The sequence below is a fragment of the Pelophylax lessonae genome (genome assembly GCF_965119305.1).
Source record: "Pelophylax lessonae genome assembly, chromosome: 10".
NCBI classification, from domain to species: domain Eukaryota; kingdom Metazoa; phylum Chordata; class Amphibia; order Anura; family Ranidae; genus Pelophylax; species Pelophylax lessonae.
In genome coordinates, this window is record NC_138777.1 from 138,754,323 (window position 1) to 138,779,617 (window position 25,295).

Consider the following 25,295-nt stretch of genomic DNA (forward strand, 5'->3'; position numbering starts at 1 on the left):
TAAACGTGCCACTCTGTAAACGTGATCGTATTCTCATATAGGATCCTTAACTTTTGTCAAGGTGGCCCCTTACCGCAGAAAACCTTTAAAGAAAGCTTCCAAGTAATGGACTTTCTATGGCGTTGATGTGATGACACTTTATGGTAAAGATGGGTGCTTACCAGAAATCAGGGAGACTTGAGCATGGACTGCTGTAGAACAGGGAATTCCGCGAGGAAGCCTGAAAGCTGGTCCGCTTTGCAGTAGTGAGATTCCAGCAATGTGAGGAGCAGGTTCCACAGAACAGGTACCCAATGTAAAGAAAAGGGACTGATAGTGCATTACCTTCAATACTTTTTATTGAGAAAAATGATGGCTACTTACATCAATCAGGACGAACAAATGCAAAACAAGCTCAAGAGCATGCACGGCCGCCTGCAGAACGGTCCGTGACGTGGGATGTCGCAGCTAGCCCCCTCCGACGCGTTTCCACTTAGGAGTGATATTCCGCTGTTTTAACCGATCCTGGGAGACCCACAAGGGTATGAAGGAGGAGGAAGGGATTAACCACTTTACCACCGGAGGATTTTGCTGTCTTCCGTCCAGGCCACTTTTTGCGATTCGGCGCTGTGCGACTTTAACTGGCAATTGCGCGGTCGTGCGACGCCGTACCCAAACAAAATTTACGTCCTTTTTTTCCCACAAACAGAGCTTTCTTTTGGTGGTATTTGATCACTTGTGCGATTTTTACTTTTTGCGCTATAAACAAAAAAAGAGCGTTTATTTTGAAATAATAACAATATTTTTCACATTTTTATATGAAATTCCCCCCAAAAAAAATGTAAAAATCAAAATTTTTTTAAATTTTTGGCCAATTTGTTTTATGCTACCTATGTTTAGTAAAAAAAATCGCAATAAGCATATTTTGATTGGTTTGCGCAAAAGTTATTGCGTTTACTAACTAAGGGAAAGATTTCTGTCATTTTTGGTGTTTTTTTTTAACGCGTAATGGCGGTGATCTGCGATTTTTTTTTTTTTTTTTTTTTTTTTTGCGGGACTGCGACATTGCGGCGGACAGATCGGACCCTTGACTTACATTTTTGACACTTTTGGGGGTACCAGTGACATTTCTACAGTAATCAGTGCTATATATATATATATGCACTGTTACTGTAAAAATGACACTGGCAGGGAAGGGGTTAATTTTATTGGAGAGGGAGGGGTTAATGTATGCCTGGTGCTTACTGACGTGTGGGGGGGGGGGTTGACTGTGTGACAGAAGGACAGATCGGATGTCCAGCTATGCTGAACACTCCGATCTGTCAGTCCCTGTCACTATGGAGATCCGCCCGCTGTGTTTACACACAGCGGGCGGATCTCCAGACTCGATCCCCGACGATCGGGGCAGAGCAGCGGCAATCGCCGCTGCTCCTCCCCTGGCCCGACTCCCGCTGTGAATGAACACATCGGGAGCGAGCCTCCGGCGGCGCGCGAGCGCCGCCCACAAGGGGCGGAGTCCAGCGACGTAGGTCTACGTCGCTGGACGGGATCGCGGCACTTTGCCGCAGTAGCCTCCATGTGAGCGGGGCTAAAGTGGTTAAACGGCAAAAAAAGGAGGGAAGAAAAACTCCCCTCTGTATTAGAGCGCCTCGCATTTCCTTACTCTTATTCTGGAATTCCTGTATACATCCTGCCGTTCGTACTGCGGAACTCAAGGCACAGGAACTAAGTGTTCCCCAGCCTGGGGAATCATTCATAGGACAAACCAGCTCACTCAAGCTGATTGGATGAATAACCAAGCTAATAGGAAGACCAGAAAAACGGACTAAGAAAAATCTATGAAAAAAACACCTACCCTGGGCGCTATTTGCTGCATCCTTCTTATAACAAATGCTAGTTAAATGTGCAAAACAAATACAGTGACAGCATAAATTTAATATAATAAAATGTGTATCTAAAAAATATTAAACATTTTTGGATTATGTTAAAAGATTAAAATATAGGTAGATAAAAAGGATCAAGCCCTTATCTAATAAAATGGCGACAGAAAATGCCCATTCTCAAATTCTATTAATTTCACAATTAAAAACAGATCTACCATAATTTATTATAAAATGTTAAAAGCAAGGTTAAAATTAATACTTAATGGATAGAGGAAATTCAGGAAAATGGGTGCGTTAAGAATGTATCTACTCTTTATTGGTTATTAATGTGGGCATTAATGTCCCAGTCTATGTTCATTCCCCATGGTTGATGACCCTTCAATTCGTGGATCCAGAAAGTTTATCTCCTTGAGATACTCCTTTTTAAATTGCTACCTCTCCAACGTGGAGAGTAGCTTTCAATGGCTATAATCTCCAATTTTGAATGGTTTCTTCTGTGACAGCGGTCATGATGCAGAGACAAACTATGATTTGGGAATCCATTATGGATGTTTGTAAGGTGTTCCCCAATTCTGATGCTGGGAGTACGAATAGTTCTCCCAACGTATTATAGGCCACATTCACAAGTAAGGAGATAAATCACTCCTTTGGTGTGACATGTTATGCAGCTTTTTATGGGGTAACTCCTCTGTGTGACCTTTGAGGTGAAGGTTTTTGTTCTTATGGTTTTTGCTTCTTTGCAAACCCGACACCTTTTGCATGGAAAAAACTTTTCAGATTTTCAAACATTTTAGGAACAATTGGTTTCTCAATTGGATTGGGAGCTATCATATCCTTCAGATTCTTGGTCCTTTGGAAAATGATTGGAGGTTTTTCGGGGAGTGAGGGTCCCAGCAATTTGTCCCCCCTTAATATGTCCCAATATTTCCGAAAAGTTCGGTTAATCCATCTGTAACCAGTCGAAAAGGTGGTAATAACGCAAGATCCAAGTTTGAATATGCCTTTATCTTCCTTCTGTTTAGGGACAATCAAATCTTTTTGTTGGAGGGAACTAGCTTGTTCAATTTCCTTATCTAAAGTTTTGGAATTAAAATCTTTTTCCAGAAATCCTTTCTTTAAGGATTTTGCTTTGTGTATGGTAATCTTTGATATCTGTGCAATTGCGGCGGATTCTTTTAAACTGGCTCTTGGGAACGGCTGAAATCCAGGTTGGATGATGGCAACTATCTAAAGCAGTGTTTCTCAACTCCGTTCCTCAGGGCACACGAACAGGCCAGGTTTGCAAGAAAACTGAAATACATCACAGGTGATATAATTTGCTGCTCAGTGATTGCAGTATTCTAGTCTGCATCTCCCCAAGGTAATACCTAAAATCTGGACTGTTAGTGTGCCCTGAGGACCGGAGTTGAGAAACACTGATCTAAAGATATGAAGCCATTCTTGTCCGTGGATTTAAAATGTGTTTTGGTAAAAAATTTTGACCCATTCCTAAAAATAACCAGATCTAAAAAATTGATGGATTCTGAACTGAATTGATATGTCAAACGGGACACAGTGTTCCTAGAAAAGTACATCGAAAAAAGGATGGTACCCAGGAGTCTAAGATGGAACATAAGCCCAGACCAAGGAGACAATGAACTTCTTGAATGGTCCCAATTTTTCAATGGGGCAGGCCTTAGCCTTCTTAATTTTCTCATTGATAAGAAAAGGAGAAAAACGATTAGGCTAAATAAAGAAATTTTAGAAATTAAAGAAAAATTAGCCCCTTCCACCCAAGAAGAGGCGTACAAAGTATACACACAGGAATTAAGAGAAATTCTTGCGATGGAGGAGGAAGAGCAAAAGATCAAAAAAAGAAAAAAATACTTTCGGGACTTGGAAGACTACAAGTCCACACACATCTTTAAAATGGCAATTAAACTCTGGAGATAACTCTAGTCCAACGTTGAATGGATCTACCACCCCAAAGGGGGAGACCGTAACCGAAGGGTCCTCTCAAGAGAGTCAAGTGGACACACAAAGACCTCAACAGTACAAACAAGGGGGTCATAACACCAAAACGAGGGGTTCACACCAAAAATTCAAACCTGTTATGTTTATTGATTTTCATTCATATATTAGGTTAGCGCACTATTCATTCTTCTCATTTACCAATATTCAATTATCTAGTGCTGCTTTCCGTCTTTAGCACCTATAATTTGCGCCCCTTTCACTTTTACCATTAATCCATTTTCCCTTGGCCTGCAGCCTAATTCAGCCTCCAGCGGTGACATCACTTCCTTCTTTCTCACAGAGGCAACCGAAGGAGCTGGTAACACACTGTGGGGTTCTGTCCTGCTGTTCTTTTCCTGTCCTTCTTTGTGCAATCTTCCTGGTCAGTTTTTGTCCCTGCGGGAGGTCTGTGTCTCAGTCTTTACAGCGGTGCGCTGCGGGGTCCGCAGTGCTCTTAAAGGGCCAGTTTACAAAAAAAAAAAAACTTTTTTTATTTCTGTTATGGAATCCCAGGACAGCAAATTCCCTCCAGCTTTGGTGGGGGATTCAGTATCCTCTGAATCCTCTAACCAGATTAATTTAGCGGCTATTGTGGCAACTTTGGTGTCAAAAATAGATGTGCTGATGCCTGAACGTGCTGCTAGGAAAAGGCCTAGGATTTCCTTTTCTTCTGATTCTGAGTGTGACATGGTTGCTGTAGGTAGCGTGGCCCTTTCGGGGTCTCGCTCTTCTCAGGACCCGCAAGAGTCTGAGGGGGAGGCGGAGGTCGCAGGGGTGGATGACCCCCCCCCCCCCCCCCCCCGGGGTCGCCCGAGGAACGCTCAGCTATGTATGAGTTGATCCTAGCAGTAAAGGAAACACTACATTTGGAGGATGAGCCCACCCCTCTGGGCGTTGTGTCCTCTTTTGGTACATACAGGACCCGCAAGATGGTGCAGGTTTTTCCTTGCCCCGCAGAATTTCACCATAAGGTGAATGAGCTATGGCGTATCTTAAAACACACCTTCGTGGTGCCTAAGAAGTTTCAACTTCTCTACCCTTTTGCGGCCACTACGGCTGCGCGCTGGTGTGTGCCTCCTCAAGTGGATCACACGGTGGCCAGATTGAACAAGGCTACCTTGGTCCCCACCGAGGACTCCCCGGTGTTTAGGGACCCTACTGATAGGAGGCTGGAATCTCTTGCCCGACATTCCTACATGGTGGCGGGTTCCATGCTCAAGCCTATTTCTCTTACGTCCTCCGACAGTCGCCACCTCCTCTAAGTCATCACTATTGGGTATTGACTTCCGCTCCGCAGGAGTAGCTAGGCATAAGACTTAGTCAAAAAGAACAAAGGCATTTGCATATACACACCCATGGGGGCTGTCCCACTAGGTCAATACCCTCCTGCAGTGACCACTCCCAACTCAGTTTCTTTCTGCCTAGCGTCAGGAGTAGTTAGGCTTTCCTGTGCTGGGGCTACAGTCTCAGCCTATCTAATCCTTTTTTTATTTGATTTTCTTTTGAAAATGTCAGTTTTTTTCTTACTTTACTAGCTGTTTATTTTGTCAGCTTTAGCTTTAGTCGATTCTTCGGATGAAGATGGATTCATGCGGTGCTGGGATTCGGACTGAACACCCTGGTTCTCCAGGGCAGAGGGTCAGATGGACCCCCAGCCCGCCATTGAGCGTTCAGCCCTGGTTCGTCCTGGCATTATGAACGACCCATCCCTGCTCTCAGCAGGGATGCAGCCGTGAGGTGGATACCTCACTGGACACATCTGCGATACTGCAGTGTAATGTACCTGGCGAACGGCACTCCGTCAGATGAGGACAGCGGCTTTCCGTTCTGAGAGGCTCCCCACGCCATCTGGTACAGGTAAGTACTTCTGTGTGGGGTGGCAGTCCTGTGTTGCTGTGTGTCCCCCATGTCTGTGCTTGTGTGACTCCCTGATGCGGTCCCTGCGGGGATCGCTTGTACATGCACTGCGGTGCTGTGTGTTTTTGGGGGTCCCCTTCCCTGTGTCCCTTCGGTGCTTGTGGGGGTGCAGACTGTGTGCGTGGTGGCCGCAGCGGGGTAAAACCGCGCGGTCTGCCATTTTAGGTATGGGCAAGCACGTTTGCCTTCACTATGGGCAATACTACATGCTGTTTTGGCGCCATCCGACACCATTTTGCGGTGGCAGAACGATCGTTCCGACCGCATGTTTGGCGGCCATTTTGCCGGAGCCTTCCTTTCAGTCCTATGGGGCAGCCATTTTACCTGAGTCATGCAGCTTATAGTTCAGCCTACTCTGACAGCACTTCCTTTTCCTCTGAAGCAGGAAATCAGTGGTAACTCTCTGCAGGGCTCTGCAGGCTATCTCTCTCATTACCTTCTGTATTATCATTTCTGGCTCAGTTTTCTTCTCCTGTTTGGGGGTCTTTGTCACTGTATCTGTAGTGGTGGGCTGTGCACTCCGCAGCGGTCTTAAAGGGGCAGTACCGAATTTATTGCACGGTTTTCTCCTACGAGCAATGGATTCTCAGGACAGCAAATTCCCCCCAGCTCTGGTAGAGGACCCCAAGTCTCCTTTGGCCCCTCTAAAACCTGATTTGGCCGCTGTAGTGGCGACCTTGGTGTCAAATATGGAAATGCTGATGGCTGAACGTGCTGCTAGAAAGAGGCCCAGGTTGTCTCTCTCTTCGGATTCAGATGGTGATATGGCTGCTGCAGCGAGCGTGCCCTTTTCAGGGTCTCGCTCATCCTTAGACCCGCTGGGGTCTGAGGGGGAGGTGGAGGGGGTTGATACCTCCTCCCCGGGGTCGCCTGAAGAGCGCGTGACCATGGATGAATTGATAGTTTCTGTAAAGGAAGCACTACATTTGGAGGATGAGCCCAGTCCTCCGGCTATCGTGTCCTCATTTGGGACACACAGGACCCGCAAGTCGGCGCAGGTTTTTCCCTGCCCTGCTGAGTTTCATTACACTGTTAATGAAATGTGGCGCACTTTAAAACGTCCATTCCCGGTACCTAGTCGGTTCAAATTGCTTCATCCCTTTGCACCGGCTATGGAATCACGATGGTGTGTGCCTCCACAGGTGGATCACACTGTGGCCGTGTAAACAAGGCTACCTTGGTTCCTTCTGAGGATACCCCAGTTTTTTGGGATCCCACGGACCGGCGGTTGGAGTCTCTAGCCCGCCATTCCTATATGGTGGCGGGCTCGTTGCTCAGACCCATTTTCGCGTCCGTATTGGTGGCTCAGGCGGTGGCTGATTGGACTAAGGTGCTTAGGAGCAACCTCTTGTCTGATGCTGTTCCGCCTGCCCGGCTGGATATGGTGGATCAAATTCACCATGGAATCATGTATCTGTGTGATGCGGCCTTAAATGAGGCCCCTTTTAGTAGCGCGCCTATCTAGTGTATCTGTGCTTAACCGGCGACTGATATGGCTGAAGAGCTGGTCGGCTGACCAGTCCTTGCGGAAAACAGTTGCTGATTTTCCCTATGCTGGCTCTCGCCTTTTTGGCGAGGCGTTGGATACCCTGGTAAAAGGCGTCACAGGGGGCAAGAGCACTTTGCTGCCCCAGAACCCGAAGAACAAGTCCTTTCGAGGCAAGCGGGGTTCTGCGCCTAGATCCACTCAGGGGTCCTTTCGTGCCTTTTGGAACCAATCCAAGGGCAAGCCCTTCAAGGCCCAGGGCAGTCAGAAGAAGCCCTGAGCGGGCAAGCAGAAGTCAGGCAATGCCGGCTCGGCGGGTCAGTCCGCCTCTGCCTGAAGGGGCGCCCTCACCCATTTCAGGAGTCGGGGGACGTTTGCGCGGTTTCCTCCAACCTTGGCTGCTCCGGATTTCGGACAGATGGGTTCTGGAAATCATTCGATTGGGGTACAAGATCGAATTCCTTTCCCGGCCGGCGAACAGATTCTTTCCCTCAAATCTTCATTTGCCTCCGGGGCGTTTGCAGGACCTGCTCCAAGCGGTACAGGACCTTCTTGCTCAGGGGGTGATTGTCCCGGTGCCTCATCGGGACAGGTTTCAAGGGTTTTATTCAAATCTGTTCACTGTGCCCAGAAAGGAGGGCAAAGTGCGTCCTATTCTGGACCTGAAAGCGCTGAACCGCTTCGTGCGCGTTCGGAAGTTCCGTATGGAGTCTCTCCGTTCGGTGGTGGCCTCCTTGAGTCCAGGAGAATTCCTGGCCTCAATAAATCTAAAAGATGCGTACCTGCACATCCCCATTTTCGAGGGTCATCATCGGTACCTTCGTTTTGCTATCGCAGAGGAACACTACCAGTTTGTGGCGTTACCTTTCGGTCTCGCTTCGGCACCAAGAGTTTTTACCAAAGTGTTGGCGCCGGTTCTGGGCCTGCTGAGGGCCCAAGGTATTGCGGTCTTGGGTTACCTGCACGATCTACTTCTGAGATCACGTGCCAGCCAGGACCTTGTGCGCGATCTGTCCACCGCGGTACAGACGCTCCAGGAGTTTGGATGGACCATCAACGTTCAGAAATCGACGTCTCCATCGCTTCGTCTTCCCTATCTGGGAATGATTCTGGACTCTGCTCAGGCAAAGGTGTTCTTGCCGGAGGACAAGCTCCGGACCCTGCAGGACGGGATCAGGTCCCTCATGGACAACCCGTCCTCGTCACTCGGGACCTGCATGCGGGGCCTGGGGTTGATGGTATCGGCCTTCGAGGCGATACCCTTTGCTCAGTTTCACACGCGGGCTCTCCAGGCGGAGATCCTGGCCAGGTGGGACAGACTGCCTCAGTCTCTGGATCTGAGTGTCTCCTTGAGTCGTCAGACCAGATTGGCTCTTCTGTGGTGGCTCCAGTCCCCGTCGGTGGCGGAAGGCAAGTCCTTCCGTCCGTTGGTGTGGACGGTGATTACCACGGATGCCAGCCTGTCGGGCTGGGGTGGAATCCTGAGCAACCTTTCTGCCCAGGGCACGTGGTCGGAGGAGGAGTCCTCCCTCCCGATAAATGTGCTGGAATTGCGAGCGATCAAACTGTCTCTTCCAGTGGTCGGACCGTCTTCGGGGCCGTCCTGTCCGGGTACAGACGGACAATGCTACCGCGGTGGCTTACATCAACCACCAAGGGGGCACCAGGAGTGCCCAGGCAGCCCGGGAGGTGACCGACATTCTGTCTTGGGCCGAGATTCATGTCCCGGCGATCTCAGCAGTTCACATTCCGGGTGTGGAGAATTGGCAGGCCGACTATCTGAGCCGCCAGACCCTGGATCAGGGGGAATGGTCCCTACACCCGGAGGTCTTCCAAATGCTGTGTGCGAGGTGGGGATCCTCGGACGTGGATCTGTTCGCATCTCGACTAAATCGAAAGGTGGAAAGGTTCGTGGCAAGAACGCGCGATCTGCTGGTGGACGCCTCGGATGCGTTGGTAGCCCCTTGGCATCAGTATCGTCTGTATGCCTTTCCTCCGATTCAGTTGCTCTCCAGGTTCCTCCGCAGGTAACCCTCGGAACCGCACCTGGTGATTCTGGTGGCGCCGGACTGGCCACGCCGGTCCTGGTACGCCGACGTTGTTCACCTGGCAGTGGCGCCTCCGTGGCGACTGCCAATGTGGGAAGATCTCCTATCTCAGGGTCCGATCTTCCATCCTGCTTTACAGTCGCTGGCTTTAACGGCTTGGCTGTTGATACCCAGGTCCTGAAGGACAGGGGTCTCTCCCCTGAGGTCATCCCTACCCTTGTCAAGGCTAGGAAAACTTCCTCTGGTAAAATCTATTACCGTACTTGGAAGGCCTATTTCGCCTGGTGTGAGTCCAGGGGGTTCTCCCCTCGCTCATACTCTGTGTCGAGAGTGTTGGCCTTCCTCCAGTCTGGTGTGGACCAGCGCCTGGCGCTGGCCACGATCAAGGGCCAGGTGTCCGCACTGGCTATTCTTTTCCAACGCCCTGTGGCGTCCCGTTCTCTGGTTCGCACCTTCATTCAAGGTGTGCGACATTTGGCTCCTCCCAGGAAGGAGCCCTTACCTCCATGGGACTTGAACTTGGTTCTGTCCGTGTTACAGCGTGCTCCCTTTGAAAACATCCAGGAGATGTCGTTGCCTCTGCTGTCTAAGAAGGTTGCCTTTTTGGCGGCGATCACTTCGGCTCGCAGGGTGTCAAAACTGGCAGCGTTATCTTGCCGTTCTCCGTACTTGGTGATTCACCGGGATAAGGTGGTCTTGCGTCCGCATCCCTCCTTTCTTCCTAAGGTGGTCTCTGAGTTCCACCTTAATGAGGACATTGTCCTGCCTTCGCTTTGTACGAAGCCTAAGCATCCTAAGGAGGTTGCTCTGCATTCCTTGGATGTTGTCAGGGCGATCAGGGTTTACCTGTCGTCTACGGAATCTTTTCGAAAGACGGATTCCCTCTTTGTCCTTCCTGAGGGACCTCGGAAGGGTATGGCTGCATCTGCAGCAACTATTGCCAAATGGATCAGACGGACCTTTGAACAGGCTTATGCCTTGAAGGAACGGGTTCCACCCTTCCCTGTTAAGGCACACTCTACCAGATCTGTGAGTGCGTCCTGGGCCTATTGGCATTGGGCCTCGGTGGCCCAGGTGTGCAAGGCTGCGACTTGGTCGTCGGTGCACACTTTTTCCAAATTCTACAAAGTAGATGTTCTGGTATCAGCTGATGCCTCCTTTGGCCGCAAGGTTCTCAGTAAGGCAGTGCCATGAAGGACCCTTGTTTTGTTATGGGTTCCTGGCTGCTGGTATTTGCTTTCCTGGGCTGTTGCTCCTGTTGAGCATTGTTTTCTGTTGCCCAGCAGGTTCTCTTACTGTGCATGTAAGGTTCCTTTCTCTGATGTGGGTACTGCGTTGCCTTTTCTACGGTTGCGTCTCCCACCCCTCATGTCTATACTGCTTTGGGACATCCCAACAGTGATGACTTAGAGGCGGCGGCGACGACTATTCGAGGACGTAAGGGAAAACTGAATTTTTGTAAAATTCCTTTCTCTGAGTCCTCCGACAGTTGCCGCCCCGCCCCTCTTTTGGGGTTCTTGTTACCTACTGCTATGCTACCAAACTGAGTTGGGAGTGTCTGCAGGGGGGTATTGACCAGATGGGACAGCTCCCATGGGTGTGTATATGCAAATGCCTTTGTTCTTTTGACTAAGTCTTTATGCCTAGCTACTCCTGCGGAGCGGAAGTCAATACCCAACAGTGATGACTTGGAGGCGGCGACGACTGTCGGAGGACTCAGAGAGGAATTTTACAGGTAAGATTTTACAAAAATTCAGTTTTTGCCTGGTGTGAGTCCAGGGGTTTCTCTCCCCGCTCATACTCAGTGGCGAGAGTTTTGGCTTTCCTTCAATCGGGTGTAGACCAGCACCTTGCGTTGGCCACGTTTTAAGGGCCAGGTATCTGCACTGGCTGTTCTTTTCCAGCGCCCTGTGGCGTCTAATTCCTTGATTCGCACCTTTATTCAGGGTGTGCATCACTTGGACCCTCCCAGAAGGGAGCCCTTTCCTCCATGGGACTTGAACTTGGTTCTGTCCATGTTGCAACTCTCCCTGTTTGAAAACATCAGGGAGATCTCGTTACCTCTGCTGTCTAAAAAGGTTGCTTTTTTTGTGGCGATCACTTCGGCTCGCAGAGTGTCTGAGTTGGCGGCGGCGTCCTTCCGTTCCCCTTACCTGGTGGTTCATAGGGATAAGGTGGTCTTGCGACCTAATCAGTCTTTTCTTCCAAAGGTGGTTTCGGATTTTCACCTCAATGAGGACATTGTCTTGCCTTCGCTTTGTGCGAACCCTAAACATCCAAAAGAGGTTGCTTTGCATTGGTTAAAATGCTGGTCTGCAGATCAGACCTCGAAGGCCTTTTTTGATCTACCTTTTCAAGGTGATCGCCTGTTTGGGGCTACCCTTGATGACATTATCAAAGGTCTTACAGGGGGTAAGAGTACCTTTCTCCCACAGGTTAACAAGGGTAAGGACACTCGTCGTAGATGGGGTCCCTCCCTTTTCAGCACAGTTTTTTTTTTCGTCCCTCAGGGTCAATTGATAAGGGATTGAAGTCTTTCAAGGCCCCCTCGGGGAGCTCCAAGCGACCTTGGTCTGGAAAACAGAAGTCTGGTTTCTCCAGACCTGCAGATAAGACTCCTTTGGTTTGAAGCTGCACCCTAACCTGTATCTGTGGTGGTGGGGGGGGGGGGGGGGGCGTCTTTTTCGGTTTCTAGACCTGTGGCTATCCCGGATACAAGACGTGGTTTTCAGGAGGTCATTCTGTCCGGTTACAAGATCGTGTTTCGATCCGTCCCTCCGGTAAGTTCTTTGCTTCCAGTGTGCTCTTACAGGACCTGTTACAACAAGGAGTAATAGTTCCAACTTCGGAACGTTTTCAGGGCTTTTACTCAATCCTATTTATGGTCGCCAGGAAGGAAGGCAAGGTGCGTCCAGTGCTGGACTTAAAGGCACTGAATTGCTTTGTGCGAGTTCAGAAATTCAAGATTAAATCCATTCACACGGTGGTGGCTTCCCTACATCAGGGGGATTTCCTGGCCTCCATAGTAATCGGAGATGCCTACCTTCACATCCCAATTTGTCCAAGACATCAACAGTTTCTGCGTTTTGCCGTGGGAGAGGATCACTTTTAGTTTGTGGTGTTAACCTTTGGTCTTGCCTTGGCTCCTTGGGTTTTCACAAAGGTGTTGGCTCCAGTCCTGGTGGTGTTAAGCCAGAGGGGGATATTAGTCCTGGGTTACCTGGACGATCTAAAGGAGAGAAAAGGAAGCGCCTTCTAAGTGCAGCTGAACAATCTTTTTAATGGGGTAATAAAAACACTCACAAGGTAAGCTTATTTAATAAAAGCATGTAGAGACATGTCTCCTGGGGGTTCTGGATGGCGGTATTCACGCTGGTCCTATAGGCTTCAGCGTTCCTCAGTGCTAATCGAAGCTTCCGCAGTCCGTGGAACGTACAGGGACACCGCTCAGGTTGACACTGACGTCGCCTCCGAAACGCCGTATAGAGAGCATGGAAAACGGCAACACGTTTACGGAGCTACGCTCCTTTTTCAGGCCGTGTGGCGCCATGACAGAGTTGGGCTTATACGCCCAGTGTGGAGGGAAAAAACTGGTGGCTGGTGAGGTCCAAAAAAAAAAAAAAACGGTCGCTGTTAGAGTCCAAAAAACTTTGCTCATAAGAAGTGAAGATCTTTTGAGGAATAACTATACATAGACAAATGTGTATGAGATGGATAAGTGAAATGATGGCTATATTTAAGACTGTTTGTATATAGAAATAAAATAAAAATGTATGCAGTTGTAAATATAAATATCCAGCTATTTAGTTGGATATGTAATCCACTCTGAGACAGATATGTGTTAGAGTTTTAAATGTGGTACAAATCAGACTCCGAGATCAATATTTTTAAAAGACCTAAAACACTGTTTTGCAAATCTTCAGACCGGATTGGTATATAATATTCATGATAGACTTCCTTATTAATAGGCAGGTAGCTTGATACAAGCGCCCTGTGCCTGCTGTCACTTATGCTGGCCATACACAAACTAAATTTTTTTTAGAAAATTTTTAAAAACATTCATCCGATTTCCTCATTCATTCATTAGTGGGGTCTGTTCGGTGTTCGTTGTCAACCACAGGGACAGGAAAATTTGAAGGAGCAGAATAGAAAACTTTTCCATTAAACGAATCTTCAAATAGTGTATGTGGTTTTTGCTCAGAAGTTATATTCATTTTAAAATTGAATGTTAAAAGCAAATGGAATTTTCATTATTCAATGAATATACAAATTTTGTACAAATATAGATGCAAACATTTTTGTCCAAAAATCCAATACATGTATGGGCAGCAGAAGACATTTAGTAGCAGCAGCATGCTTTTTTTTTTAATCCTGTCATGAAGGGGTTAAAAAAAAAATAGCCCTTTATAGTAAAAAAAAAACAGCAGATAATTGCTACTGTAATATAATTAGAATTTCTACTGTGAAACAGTGAAAGTTTTCTCTTGTATCATGTGTATGTATATGTAATAAATATGCCCAGAAGTCGGATATGCAGGATATTTTAACTGGGAGTCAGAAATGAAGCTATATGAAGGGTGGAGGGGGGAAAATAACATTTTTATATTTAAAGAAGTACTAAAAGCTGAGACTTTTTTTTTTTTCATGGATATAATAATTTAAAATCTAATGCACAATACTAGTATACTAGTAAACTTTTTATTTCAATGTAATTGTAATACCTTATATTAGGGATGCACCGAATAATCGGCGGCCGAACATTATTCGGCCGAAAATAGAAAAAATAGCACTTTCGGTGTTCGGCCGAATAAGTCAAAAGGCCGAATAATTTTGTGCCGAATAATAGGGCTGAACGATAGTCGATATGATATTGACTATCGTTCTGTGGCCGTAGGCGATATTCATATCGCCGAGGTCACGATATTTACAGGGGGAAGGGACTCGGAGGAGGACAGGAGGACTCTCAGACTTCCGTGAAGCCGGGACACTTCAGCGGTGAGCATACATTACATTAATCACTCGTGTACTGCAGCCCGCCCCACACATTCAGTGAGTCTTACTCTCCTCCCTAGTTTTTTCAATGGCACATTCAGGAAGCCAATCACGCCGTGATTAGCTGCACAGCGAACCAATCACGCGTTCCTGCACACCTGATTGGTTCCGCTGTGCCGCTACTCACGGCGTGATTGGCTTCCTGAATGTGCCATTGAGAAAACTAGGGAGGAGAGTAAGACTCACTGAATGTGTGGGGCGGGCTGCAGTGCACGAGTGAGTAATGTATGTATGCGGCTGTGCTCCTTTCCAGGCTACTACTAGTCCACCTTCAGCCTCCTACTACCACCACTATGAGAGACTGTCTGTCACGGTATAATCTGATCGAGTCCACACTGACACTGACTGACTGTCACTGAGTAATTGATGTTACCACATTAACCCTGACCTGCCCAGCGCCCTGTATCTGCAATTAAAATTTATAAGGCTGCCTGCATGCTTCCTGATTTCCATTCCCAGCATCCTTCCCAATCCCTACAGTGTCACTAACATTAACCCTATGGTACAAGGCTGCAGTGTGCACTGAATCCCATTCCCTACAGTAACATTTAGGGAGAGAGAGAGAGAGAGGACAAGAGAGAGAGACATGAGAGGACAAAAGAGAGAGAGGACAAGAGAGGGAGAGAGAGAGACACGAGAGGACAAGAGAGAGGACAAAAAATTGGAAAAATAAATGGAAAAAATGCAAAACACCGCGTTCGGTATTCGGCCTTCAGCCTTCGGCCAAACATTTTATTATTATTCGGCTTCGGCCAAGAATTTCATTTCGGTGCATCCCTACCTTATATCGCCTCTAGTCTATCGGCCTCCACCTTCTGGGTTCAAATGCTCATCTTCCCTTCACAGAGCTCTTAAAGTGTAAACGCTGGATTATTATTTATTATTATTATTTTTTTAACAATCTTGTGATACTTGCCCTCTCTGTGTAATGATTTTGCACAAAGCAGCACTTCTGCGCCCCCCCCACGGCACTTCTGGCCCCTCCTGCCTTTAAAGTGCCCCTAAAGGAAGCAGCAAAGTATAGTACTGTACAGAGTGTCCCTATAGCATGGTAAAAAAAATCTGTCTTTAGAATCACTTGGTTCCTTCTCTTGCCCAGGACAGGACTACATTTCCCATTAGGCATTGCTCCTCACACATTCACAAGTTCTCTGCCATCTACATACAGTGCTTTGCGAAAGTATTTGGCCCCCTTGAACTTTTCGACCTTTTGCCACATTTTAGGCTTTAAACAAAGATATATAAAACTGTAATTTTTTGTGAAGAATCAACAAGTGGGACACAATCATGAAGTGGAACGAAATTTATTGGATATTTCAAACTTTTTTAACAAATAAAAAACGGAAAAAATTGGGCGTGCAAAATTATTCAGCCCCCTTAAGTTAATACTTTGTAGCGCCACCTTTTGCTGCGATTACAGCTGTAAGTTGCTTGGGGTTTGTCTCCATCAGTTTTGCTCATCGAGAGACTGAAATTTTTGCCCATTCCTCCTTGAAAAACAGCTCAAGCTCAGTGAGGTTGGATGGAGAGCGTTTGTGAACAGCAGTTTTCAGTTCTTTCCACAGATTCTCGATTGGATTCAGGTCTGGACTTTGACTTGGCCATTCGAACACCTGGATATGTTTATTTGTGAACCATTCCATTGTAGATTTTGCTTTGTTTTGGATCATTGTCTTGTTGGAAGACAAATCTCCGTCCCAGTCTCAGGTCTTTTGCAGACTCCATCAGGTTTTCTTCCAGAATGGTCCTGTATTTGGCTCCATCCATCTTCCCATCAATTTTAACCATCTTCCCTGTCCCTGCTGAAGAAAAACGGGCCCAAACCATGATGCTGCCACCACCATGTTTGACAGTGGGGATGGTGTGTTCAGGGTGATGAGCTGTGTTGCTTTTACGCCAAACATAACGTTTTGCATTGTTGCCAAAATGTTTGATTTTGGTTTCATCTGACCAGAGCACCTTCTTCCACGTGTTTGGTGCGTCTCCCAGGTGGCTTGTGGCAAACTTTAAACGACACTTTTTATGGATTTCTTTAAAAAATGGCTTTCTTCTTGCCACTCTTCCATAAAGGCCAGATTTGTGCAGTATACGACTGATTGTTGTCCTATGGACAGAGTCTACCACCTCCAGCTTTAGATCTCTGCAGTTCATCCAGAGTGATCATGGGCCACTTGGCTGCATCTCTGATCAGTCTTCTCCTTGTATGAGCTGAAAGTTTAGAGGGACGGCCAGGTCTTCGTAGATTTGCAGTAGTCTGATACTCCTATTTCAATATTATCGCTTGCACAGTGCTCCTTGGGATTTTGTATCCAAATCTGGCTTTAAACTTCTCCCCAACAGTATCACGGACCTGCCTGGTGTGTTCCTTGTTCTTCATGATGCTCTCTGCGCTTTAACCACTTCCCGCCCGCCCTATAGGCAATTGACGGCGGGAATGTGGTTGTATTATCCTGACCGGACGTCATATGACGTCGGCAGGATAATATAGCTCTGGGCGCAGAGCGGCGATCGGGGATGCGAGGTGTCAGCCTGACACCCTGCATCTCCGATCTCAGTAAAGGGACTACTGACGTAGCTCTTTTCCATGTGACTAGCCGCATCATCTATGGCCTGGTCACATAGTAAACAGGAACAGCCGTTGATCGGCTTTCCTTAGTTCGTGCCTGACAGGCACGAGTAAAGGAACGCCGATCGGCGGCGGCACTGGTAATCGGATCATTGATTACCAGTGCAGACCCTCGGGGGGGGGGGGTGCCACTATGGCCACCAGGGATGCCCACTATGGCCACCAGGGATGCCCACTATGGCCACCAGGGATGGCAATCAGGTGTATTCTATTTATTATCATTAGTCATTTAGGTCAACATTGGATCATTCAGAGATCCTCTCTGAACTTCTGGAGAGAGTTTGCTGCACTGAAAGTAAAGGGGCTGAATAATTTTGCACGCCCAATTTTTCATTTTTTTTAACAAAGTTTGAAATATCCAATAAATTTCGTTCCACTTGTTTATTCTTCACAAAAAATTAGTTTTATATCTTTGTTTGAAGCCTAGAATGTGGCAAAAGGTCGCAAAGTTCAAGGGGGCCGAATACTTCTGCAAGGCACTGTACATGTATGGATGGTGTACTGAGCTGTATGTGCGTTGCACTGTAGTTTCTGATATATAAACAAATGCATTCTGTATGCAGGACAACTAATCCGCTGACCGATTACGAAAATAGTTGACAACTATTTTCATAATCGATTAGTTGTTGATTAATCAATGAGTTGTTTTAGCCCTAAAAATGATTAAAAATAAAAGAATATAATAACCGAGATATAGATAAAATAGATCATGAATGGCAAAAAACGAAAAATAAGAAAGAATTGAAAATATTAATGATGATGTATAGGTGGCAAGTACGCCTGTTTACCAACCATCAGCTGTGGTGGCAGCAATATATTTAGTTTTATTATTTTTTAATGAGTAATACAATGCTTGCTGACTATATATAGCAGAAGCATTATTGTCACCTTAGATTGCTTATTACCTACTTTATAATGAACTACAGGCAGAGGAATGTAAATCCAAAGAATAAGGCAGGCCATAGATGATGCACTTTTTTCAACCTTCTACTGAGTTATTGTGTTCTGACAGAGGGGAGTGTTCTTTGCCATCAGAATACAATGATCAGTGTTGCCAGCTATAGCTGTCAGCACTGAACCAGTGAAAAAAGAGGGCAGGCTGGTTGAACAGAGTTCAATCAAGAGATCATCTTTTGTAGAACTAGCCTGCCCTGTAGATGGATCAAAATTCGGATGGTCCCTATTGAACCAGATCAAATTCAGTCCATCTATTGCTGGCTTTAGCCTACTGGACGAAGCCCGCCTAATTTGTAAGGGACATATTTTAAAATGAAAAGCTTTAGTGGAAGTAAAAAGGGGAAAGAAAATTCCTACTTGCAGCCGGTAAATTTATAATGAAAAGTTCATTTTTAATTGCCTTTCTTTTGAATAAGTAATTTTTTTGTCTTGCAGTTGGTAAAAATGGAAGGAGATTTGGCAGAAGCCATTGTTGAAGACTCTGAGACATTCATGAAAAGAAAGGAAACAAAGACTTATCAGAGGCGACGAGATGGTGTTGCTGATGATGATGGCTGTGTTATAGTGCATAGCCAGTCAGATGGAAGTGAAATACCCCATGATGTTAATAGCAATGTTCAAATGGTTATGATGGAGCAACTTGATCCTGCAATTCTTCAGATGAAAACAGAAGTAATGGAAGGTGTAGTGTCTCAAGAAGGGGAAGCTACTGTAGATGATACACAAATTATAACTTTGCAAGTTGTAAATATGGAGGAACAGCCAATAAATCTAGGAGAACTTCAGCTTGTGCAGGTACCTGTAGCTGTTCCCGTTGCTGCCACCTCTGTTGGGGAACTTCATGCCGCTTATGAAAATGAGGTAGCTAAAGAAGGCCTTCAAGAAGGGGAACCTATGATCTGTCACACGTTGCCTCTTCCAGAAGGTTTCCAAGTTGTTAAGGTTGGGGCAAATGGTGAAGTGGAAACGCTTGAACAGGCTGAGCTTCAGCCACAGGAAGAATCTACCTGGCAGAAGGATCCAGATTATGCACCACCTGTCAAAAAGACCAAGAAGATGAAGAAAAGTAAACTTCGATATACAGAAGAAGGAAAGGATGTTGATGTGTCTGTTTATGATTTTGAAGAAGAACAACAGGAGGGTTTGCTCTCAGATGTTAATGCTGAAAAAGTGGTTGGAAATATGAAGCCTCCAAAACCAACAAAAATTAAAAAGAAAGGTACTTGGATTATTATGACTTGAAAATTCTTACTATGTTTTGGTAAACATCCTAACTATAGCTAGAAGTCCTGACGACTTTGCTGGTGGGTGCTTGTAGGTTTGGAGGTAAAGTACAACGGAGCACTTGAGCGCTATGATCGTTCATTGAGTCTTCCTGTCAGTGTGAAACTGTTTGGCAGTATGATGTAAGGCCAGATAGCGCACACTGACAGTCTGCAGGAGACCTGCATGGCTTCAGCGATCTGCGGATCGCTGGTGCAATGCTTTCTAGACTCCTTAAAAACCTGGTAATCTCAAACCATGCAGAGCATATTAATAATGTTCATATAAAAGAACATCTGGGTAGCAGTGACCATAATATGATTTCATTTAATGTTGGCTGTATGCAAAAAACGCATACAAAAAAAATAAAATCACTTAACTTTTAAGAGAGCAAATTTTCCAAGGATGAGGGCTGCTCTCCGGGACTTAGACTGGGAGTGTGAATATTGACATCGATGAACACAGAACAGAAATGGGAATTTTTCAAAAAGACTATGCAAACTCACTTCAAAGTATATTCCCATGGGCCCTCCCGCTCCTCCCGCTCCTGGTAATGACAGCCCAGCTGCTTCTCAGCTGCATCGGTTGTCTTTACAAGTCAGCCGGACCGTCGGCTATGTACACTGGTACCAGGGTGATGCCTCTAGCTGCAGAGATCACCATGGTACAAGCACTTTCCCTAAATAGAAGTGGACCGGCTCGCTGGGACGTGACGACCTGGCACGCCCTGAGTAGCAACATTTCCCGTGGCTGGCAGCACCCCCCTGCGGCGTTCCTTTGGGGGGGGGTGTAACTGTCCTGGTGGGGTCTTTTGTTAACCACTTTACTACCAGTCACGTAACCTCTACGTGATCAGACTTTGCGGGGTTATACCGGGATGATGCCTCTAGCTAGAGGCATCATCCCGGTACCGTTGTTTGAAGCCGACGGTCGGCTTTCCGTCGGTAACGATCGATGCGGCTCGGGAGCCGCTCGATCGTTACCCGGGGGGGCGGGAGGGGACGTCCCCCCCCTCCCGCCGCCTTCCGCGGCTTTGCTCGGGGCTACCGTCCCACTGGGAGCCCCGAGCACCCAGCCGGCACGTCCGCCGGCTGGATGGAGTCCCGATGAATGCCGGAAACGGCATCGATCGGGTCTCCGATGACGTAACCCGGAGGCGGCGTCCATGACGTCACGTCCGGGTTACTGTGCTGCAAAAGGCGGCAGATTTGAAAAACGGCTGTATGCAAAAATGCCGTTTTCGGCGTTTTGCATACAGGGAAGTGTAGTGGAGGGGTCTAGGGTCTTTTAGACCCTCGATCCCTCCATAAAGAGTACCTGTCACGACATATTGCTGTCACCAGGGATGTTTACATTGCTTGTGACAGCAATAAAAGTGATCAGATTTTTTTTTTTTTAAAAACCTGTAATAAAGTTTAAAAAAAAAGAAAAAATAAATAGGAAAAAAAAAAAAAAAAAAAATTTAGCCGTCCCCGTTAGCTCGCGCACAAAAAAAAACGTATACGCAAGTCGAGCCGCAAATGAAATCGCTGTTCAAACCACACATGTGAGGTATCGCCGCGATCGCCAGAGCGTGGGCAATAATTAAAAAAAAAGAGCTACACTCTAACTCTAAACTGGTAACCGTTAAATAAATTTAAAGCGTCGCAGATTGAGATCTCTATTGACCGTAGTTTGTCGCCATCCCACGGGGGGGCGCAATTTTAAACCGTAACATGTTTGGTATCTATTTACTCGGCGTGACATCATCTTTCACAATATACAAAAAAAATGGGCTAACTTTACTGTTTAGTATTTTTTAAATGCAGTGAAATGTGATTTTTCAAATTTTTTCCAAAAAAATGGCGTTTTAAAGACCGCTGCGCAAATACCGCGTGACAAAAAATTTTGCAATGACCGACATTTTATTCTCCAGAGTCTTTGCTAAAAAAATATATATAATGTTTGGGGGTTCTAAGTAGTTTTCTAGGAAAAAATACTGGTTTTAACTTGTGAACAAAAAGTGTCCGAAATAGGGCTGGGGCTAAAGTGGTTAAGGACCTTCAGGTGCCACTTGTCTGGGGATCGCCATTTTGCTGTAGATTCGTGCTCCTTATTTTCCATTGACAAAGTATGGGCAGCCATTTTCTGTTCCCCGTAGGAATTCATGAGGCGGCCATTTTCTTGTAGTCCAGATGGCTGGACAGGCAGCAAGCATTGCACTTTTGATCTAGCAATTACCCAGGCATTTCTTTCCCGTTTCCTGTGTCAGAACTTTCTTTGTTTCACAGAACGTTCCTGCAAGCCTCCTAAGCGGTTGGGTGAGTAATGTTTTTGAGGTTCCCTGTAGGTTTTCTGTACTCTATAAGATTTTACTGGATTGGGATTTGTGATACTGCTAGTGTGACGGTGGGACCGTGATTTGCGATCTTTTTAAAGTGACACTGCCATTATTTTTAATCAGTTAAAAATAGAGTCCCAGGACAATGTTTCACCTGCAGACCCACTCAGTGTGGCTGCAGGACCCTCTGGGTTGCAGTCTGTATGCTTTTACAGCAATCCTGGAAAGCCTGGTGTCAAAGGTAGATTTTGCGTTCAAAAGTATTGATTGCCGCAAACTTCCGTTGCCTTCACTTCCATTGGTGGTATCCTCAGATTCTGGGGCAGATATGGCCGCCACAGATGTTCCCCATCCTGATGGATCTGTGTCCTCGCATTCAGGTGGAGGACCTGTCCTCTTCATCCGTCGTGCGGGAAACTTTAAAAAATGGCAGATGCATCTACAGCGTCGGGTACACAGGTGTCTTTTGGCTCCTGCAAAGCCCAGAAGTCAGGCAAGGTGTTTCCTTGTCCGGAGCTCTTTGACGATATTGTAAATGAACAATGGCAGCGCATCAAGCACATACTAGTAGTGCCCAAGCACTTTAAATACTGTTACCCCTTTGCGGAGGCAGTTTCACTCGATGGACCGTGCCACCAAAGGTGGATCACCCAGTTTCCAGATTGAATAAGTCTGTTTCCGGTGGAGGTATCCCCGATTTTTACAGACCCAGTGGATAGACGGGTGGAGTCTGTCCCGCCATCTACATGTTTGCGGGTCCATACTAAAACCAATCTTTGTGAACGTTCTGGTGTCAGACTGTCACTGAGTGGGTGAAGTTACTTAAGGTGAGCTTAGAATCTGAACAGCTCCCCCTGGCGCTGATTGAACTCCTGGACCAATTGGCTCAAGCCATTGTGCTCATGTGAGTGGTCAGGGTGTCTGCAGTGGGGATTGCCATTAGACGCATGGTGTGATTAAAAAGCTGGTTGGCGGACCAGACCCCTAAGAAGGCATTGACTGACCTTCCCTTTACGGGAGAGAGGTTGTTTGGATCTTCTCTGGATGAACTGATCAAAGGGCTTACGGGTGGGAAGAGTACTCTTTGCCCTCAATCCTCTAAGGGCAAGGCACCATGTCATAGGCGGGGACCTTCTTCACTGCTCATAGGCTGCTTTTTCATACCTCCAGGTCTCAAGAAAAAGGAAAGCCGTTCAGGTCTAATGGGGGTTCCAAGAAGCCATGGTCAGGTAAAATAAAGACCGGCCAGTCCGGTTCTGCAGACAAATAGATTGGGGGGACGTCTTTGCTTCTTTGCGGAACCATGGACTTCCCTAATTCAGGACAAATGGGTTCACAAACTGATACGATTAGGGTACAAGATTGAATTCCGGTCTCGACCGTCGGACAGGTTTTCCCCGTCCAATCTGCATCTTTCTCCAGACTGGTTAAGGGATCTACGAGAGGTGGAACAAGATCTGCTTTCACAAAGTGTGATTGTGCCAGTTCCCTCTCAGGAACGCTTTCAAGGGTTTTATTCAAACCTGTTTACTGTGCCCAGAAAAGAGGGCAAGGTGCATCCAATCCTGGATCTCAAGGCTCTTAACCGCTTTGTGCGGGTTCAGAAGTTTGGATGAAATACATCTGCATGGTGCTGGTGTCCCTAAACCAGGGAGAATTCGTGGCCTCCATAGATATTAAGGATGCATGTCTACACATCCCTATCTACGCTGGGCATCAGCGGTTTCTACGCTTTGCCATAGCAGAGGAGCATTATCAATTTGTGGTGTTACCCTTTGGTCTTGCCTCCGCTCCCAGGATTTTTACCAAGGTATTGTCCCTGGTGATGGCATTGCTTGGCCAACGGGGGATTGTGGTACTGAGGTATCTGCACGATCTCCTATTGAGAGCGGACTCTCATTCAGCTCTGTTGGGCGATCTGTCGATCACTGTTGGAACCCTGCAAGAGTTCGGGTGCAATATCAATTTCAAGAAATCTGCCCTGATAACTTCATGGAGACTGGATTATCTGAGCCTGACTCTGGATTCTGCCTTGGCGAGGGTTTTTCTTCCCCCTGGACAAGCTGCAGAAGTTGCAGGGGGATATTCGGTTGCTGTTGCCAAACAATCTGTGTCTCCAGATTTGCATGCGGGCCTTGGGTCTGATGGTATCAACCTTTGAGGTGGTTAATTTTGCTCAGTTTCACACAAGACCTTTACAAAGGGAGATTCTTGGCAAATGGAACACGGATACGAAGTTCTTGGACAATTTTTTCGGTTGAGCCACAACAGTCTTCTCTGTTGTGGCTTCAGTCGCCAGCACTAAGCCAGGGCAAGTCCTTTCTGCCATTGTTTTGGACGGTAGTGACCACGAACGCCAGCCTGTCAGGCTGGGGCGAGGTGCCTGAAAGCTCTGTGCCCAGGGAACCTGGACGGTAGAAGAGTCAAAACTACCGATCAATGTTTTGGAGCTCAGCACAATAAAGCTTTGTCTGAGCCAATGGTCGACTCGTCTGCAAGATTGTCCGGTTCGGATTCAATCAGACAACACCACAGCTGTGGCTTGCATCAATCATTGGGACACCAAGAGTGTCTTGGTGGCCAGGGAGGTGGCCAAGATTCTAGCTTGAGCAGAAAAGTTTGTTCCAGCCCTCTCTCCATTCCAGGTGTGGAGAACTGGCAAGCGGATTACCCGAGTCGTCAGGTGTTGGATCAAGGGGAATAGTCCCTACACCCGGAGGTGTTTCATCTCCTGTGTGTCCAGTGGGGGAACCCCCGAGGTCGATCTGTTTGCTTCTCGTCTCAACAGGAAGGTTGAGAGGTTCGTAGCCAGGTCTCGGGATCCTCCTGGCAGATGCCACAGACGCACTGGTGGCATCTTGGGGTTAATATTGGCTGATTTACGCCTTCCCTCTGCTGAAAGGCAAGGCTTCTACGCTGGATAGAGGTGGAAGGGATTCCGGTTGTTCTGGTGACCCCAGACTGGCCTCACCGGTCTTGGTACACAGACCTAGTAAGGTTGGTCGCCGATGCTCCGTGGAGACTTCTTTCAGGGAGGATCTGCTGTCTCAAGGCCTGATCTTCCATCCTACTTTTACAGTTGCTGGCTTTAACGGCATGGCTGTTGAAAGCCAGGTGTAGAGAGAGAGAGAGGTCTTTCTTACTCTGTGATTCCTACACCATTGAAGGTCAGGAAGTCTACTTCCAGAAAAAGATCTATCCTCGAACATGGAAATTGTGCATTTCATGGTGTGAATCGCTGGAGGTGCACCCTCGCTTGTTCTCAGTAGCTAGGGTCTTGGCCTTTCTACTAAAAGGGGTTGAACAGCGGTTGGCTTTGGGCACCATCAAAGGTCAAGTGTCGGCTTTGGCTATTTATTTTCAATGCCCACTAGCTACGCATGCCTTGATTTACACTTTCATTCAGGAAGAAGCCATATTGCTCCTCTGAGACTATCTCTGCTTCCTCCATGGGATCTGAATTTGGTATTATCTGTTCTTCAAAGGCCTCCTATTGAGAACATTAGGGAGATTTCTCTGCTTTCTTTGTCTCAGAAGGTTGCCTTTTTGGTGGCTATCGCTTCTGCCCACAGAGTGTCTGAATTGGCGGCGTTGTCATGCCGTTCACCATATTTGGTGTTCCACAAAGATAAGGTGGTACTCCGACCTATCAGTCTTTTTTTTTCCTAAGATGGTTTCTGATTTTTCATTTGCATGAATACATTGTGCTGCCTAACCTCCTTTCCCAAGCATCCCAAGGAAATTGCCTTGAATTCTTTGGATGTGGTTTGGG

General features: G+C 46.9%; 1 protein-coding gene across 3 annotated transcripts in view; it reads left to right on the forward strand.

Moving 5' to 3' along the window:
- The window catches only part of CTCF (CCCTC-binding factor), a 299,523-nt gene that overhangs the window by 33,601 nt on the left and 240,627 nt on the right, over positions 1 to 25,295 (forward strand). For all 3 annotated transcript variants that reach the window (XM_082270324.1, XM_082270323.1, XM_082270322.1), the window contains exon 2: positions 18,376 to 19,159. In XM_082270324.1, coding sequence (XP_082126450.1) covers positions 18,385 to 19,159 — 775 coding nt within the window. In that variant the 5' untranslated portion in view covers positions 18,376 to 18,384. The remainder of the gene's footprint in view (positions 1 to 18,375; positions 19,160 to 25,295) is intronic.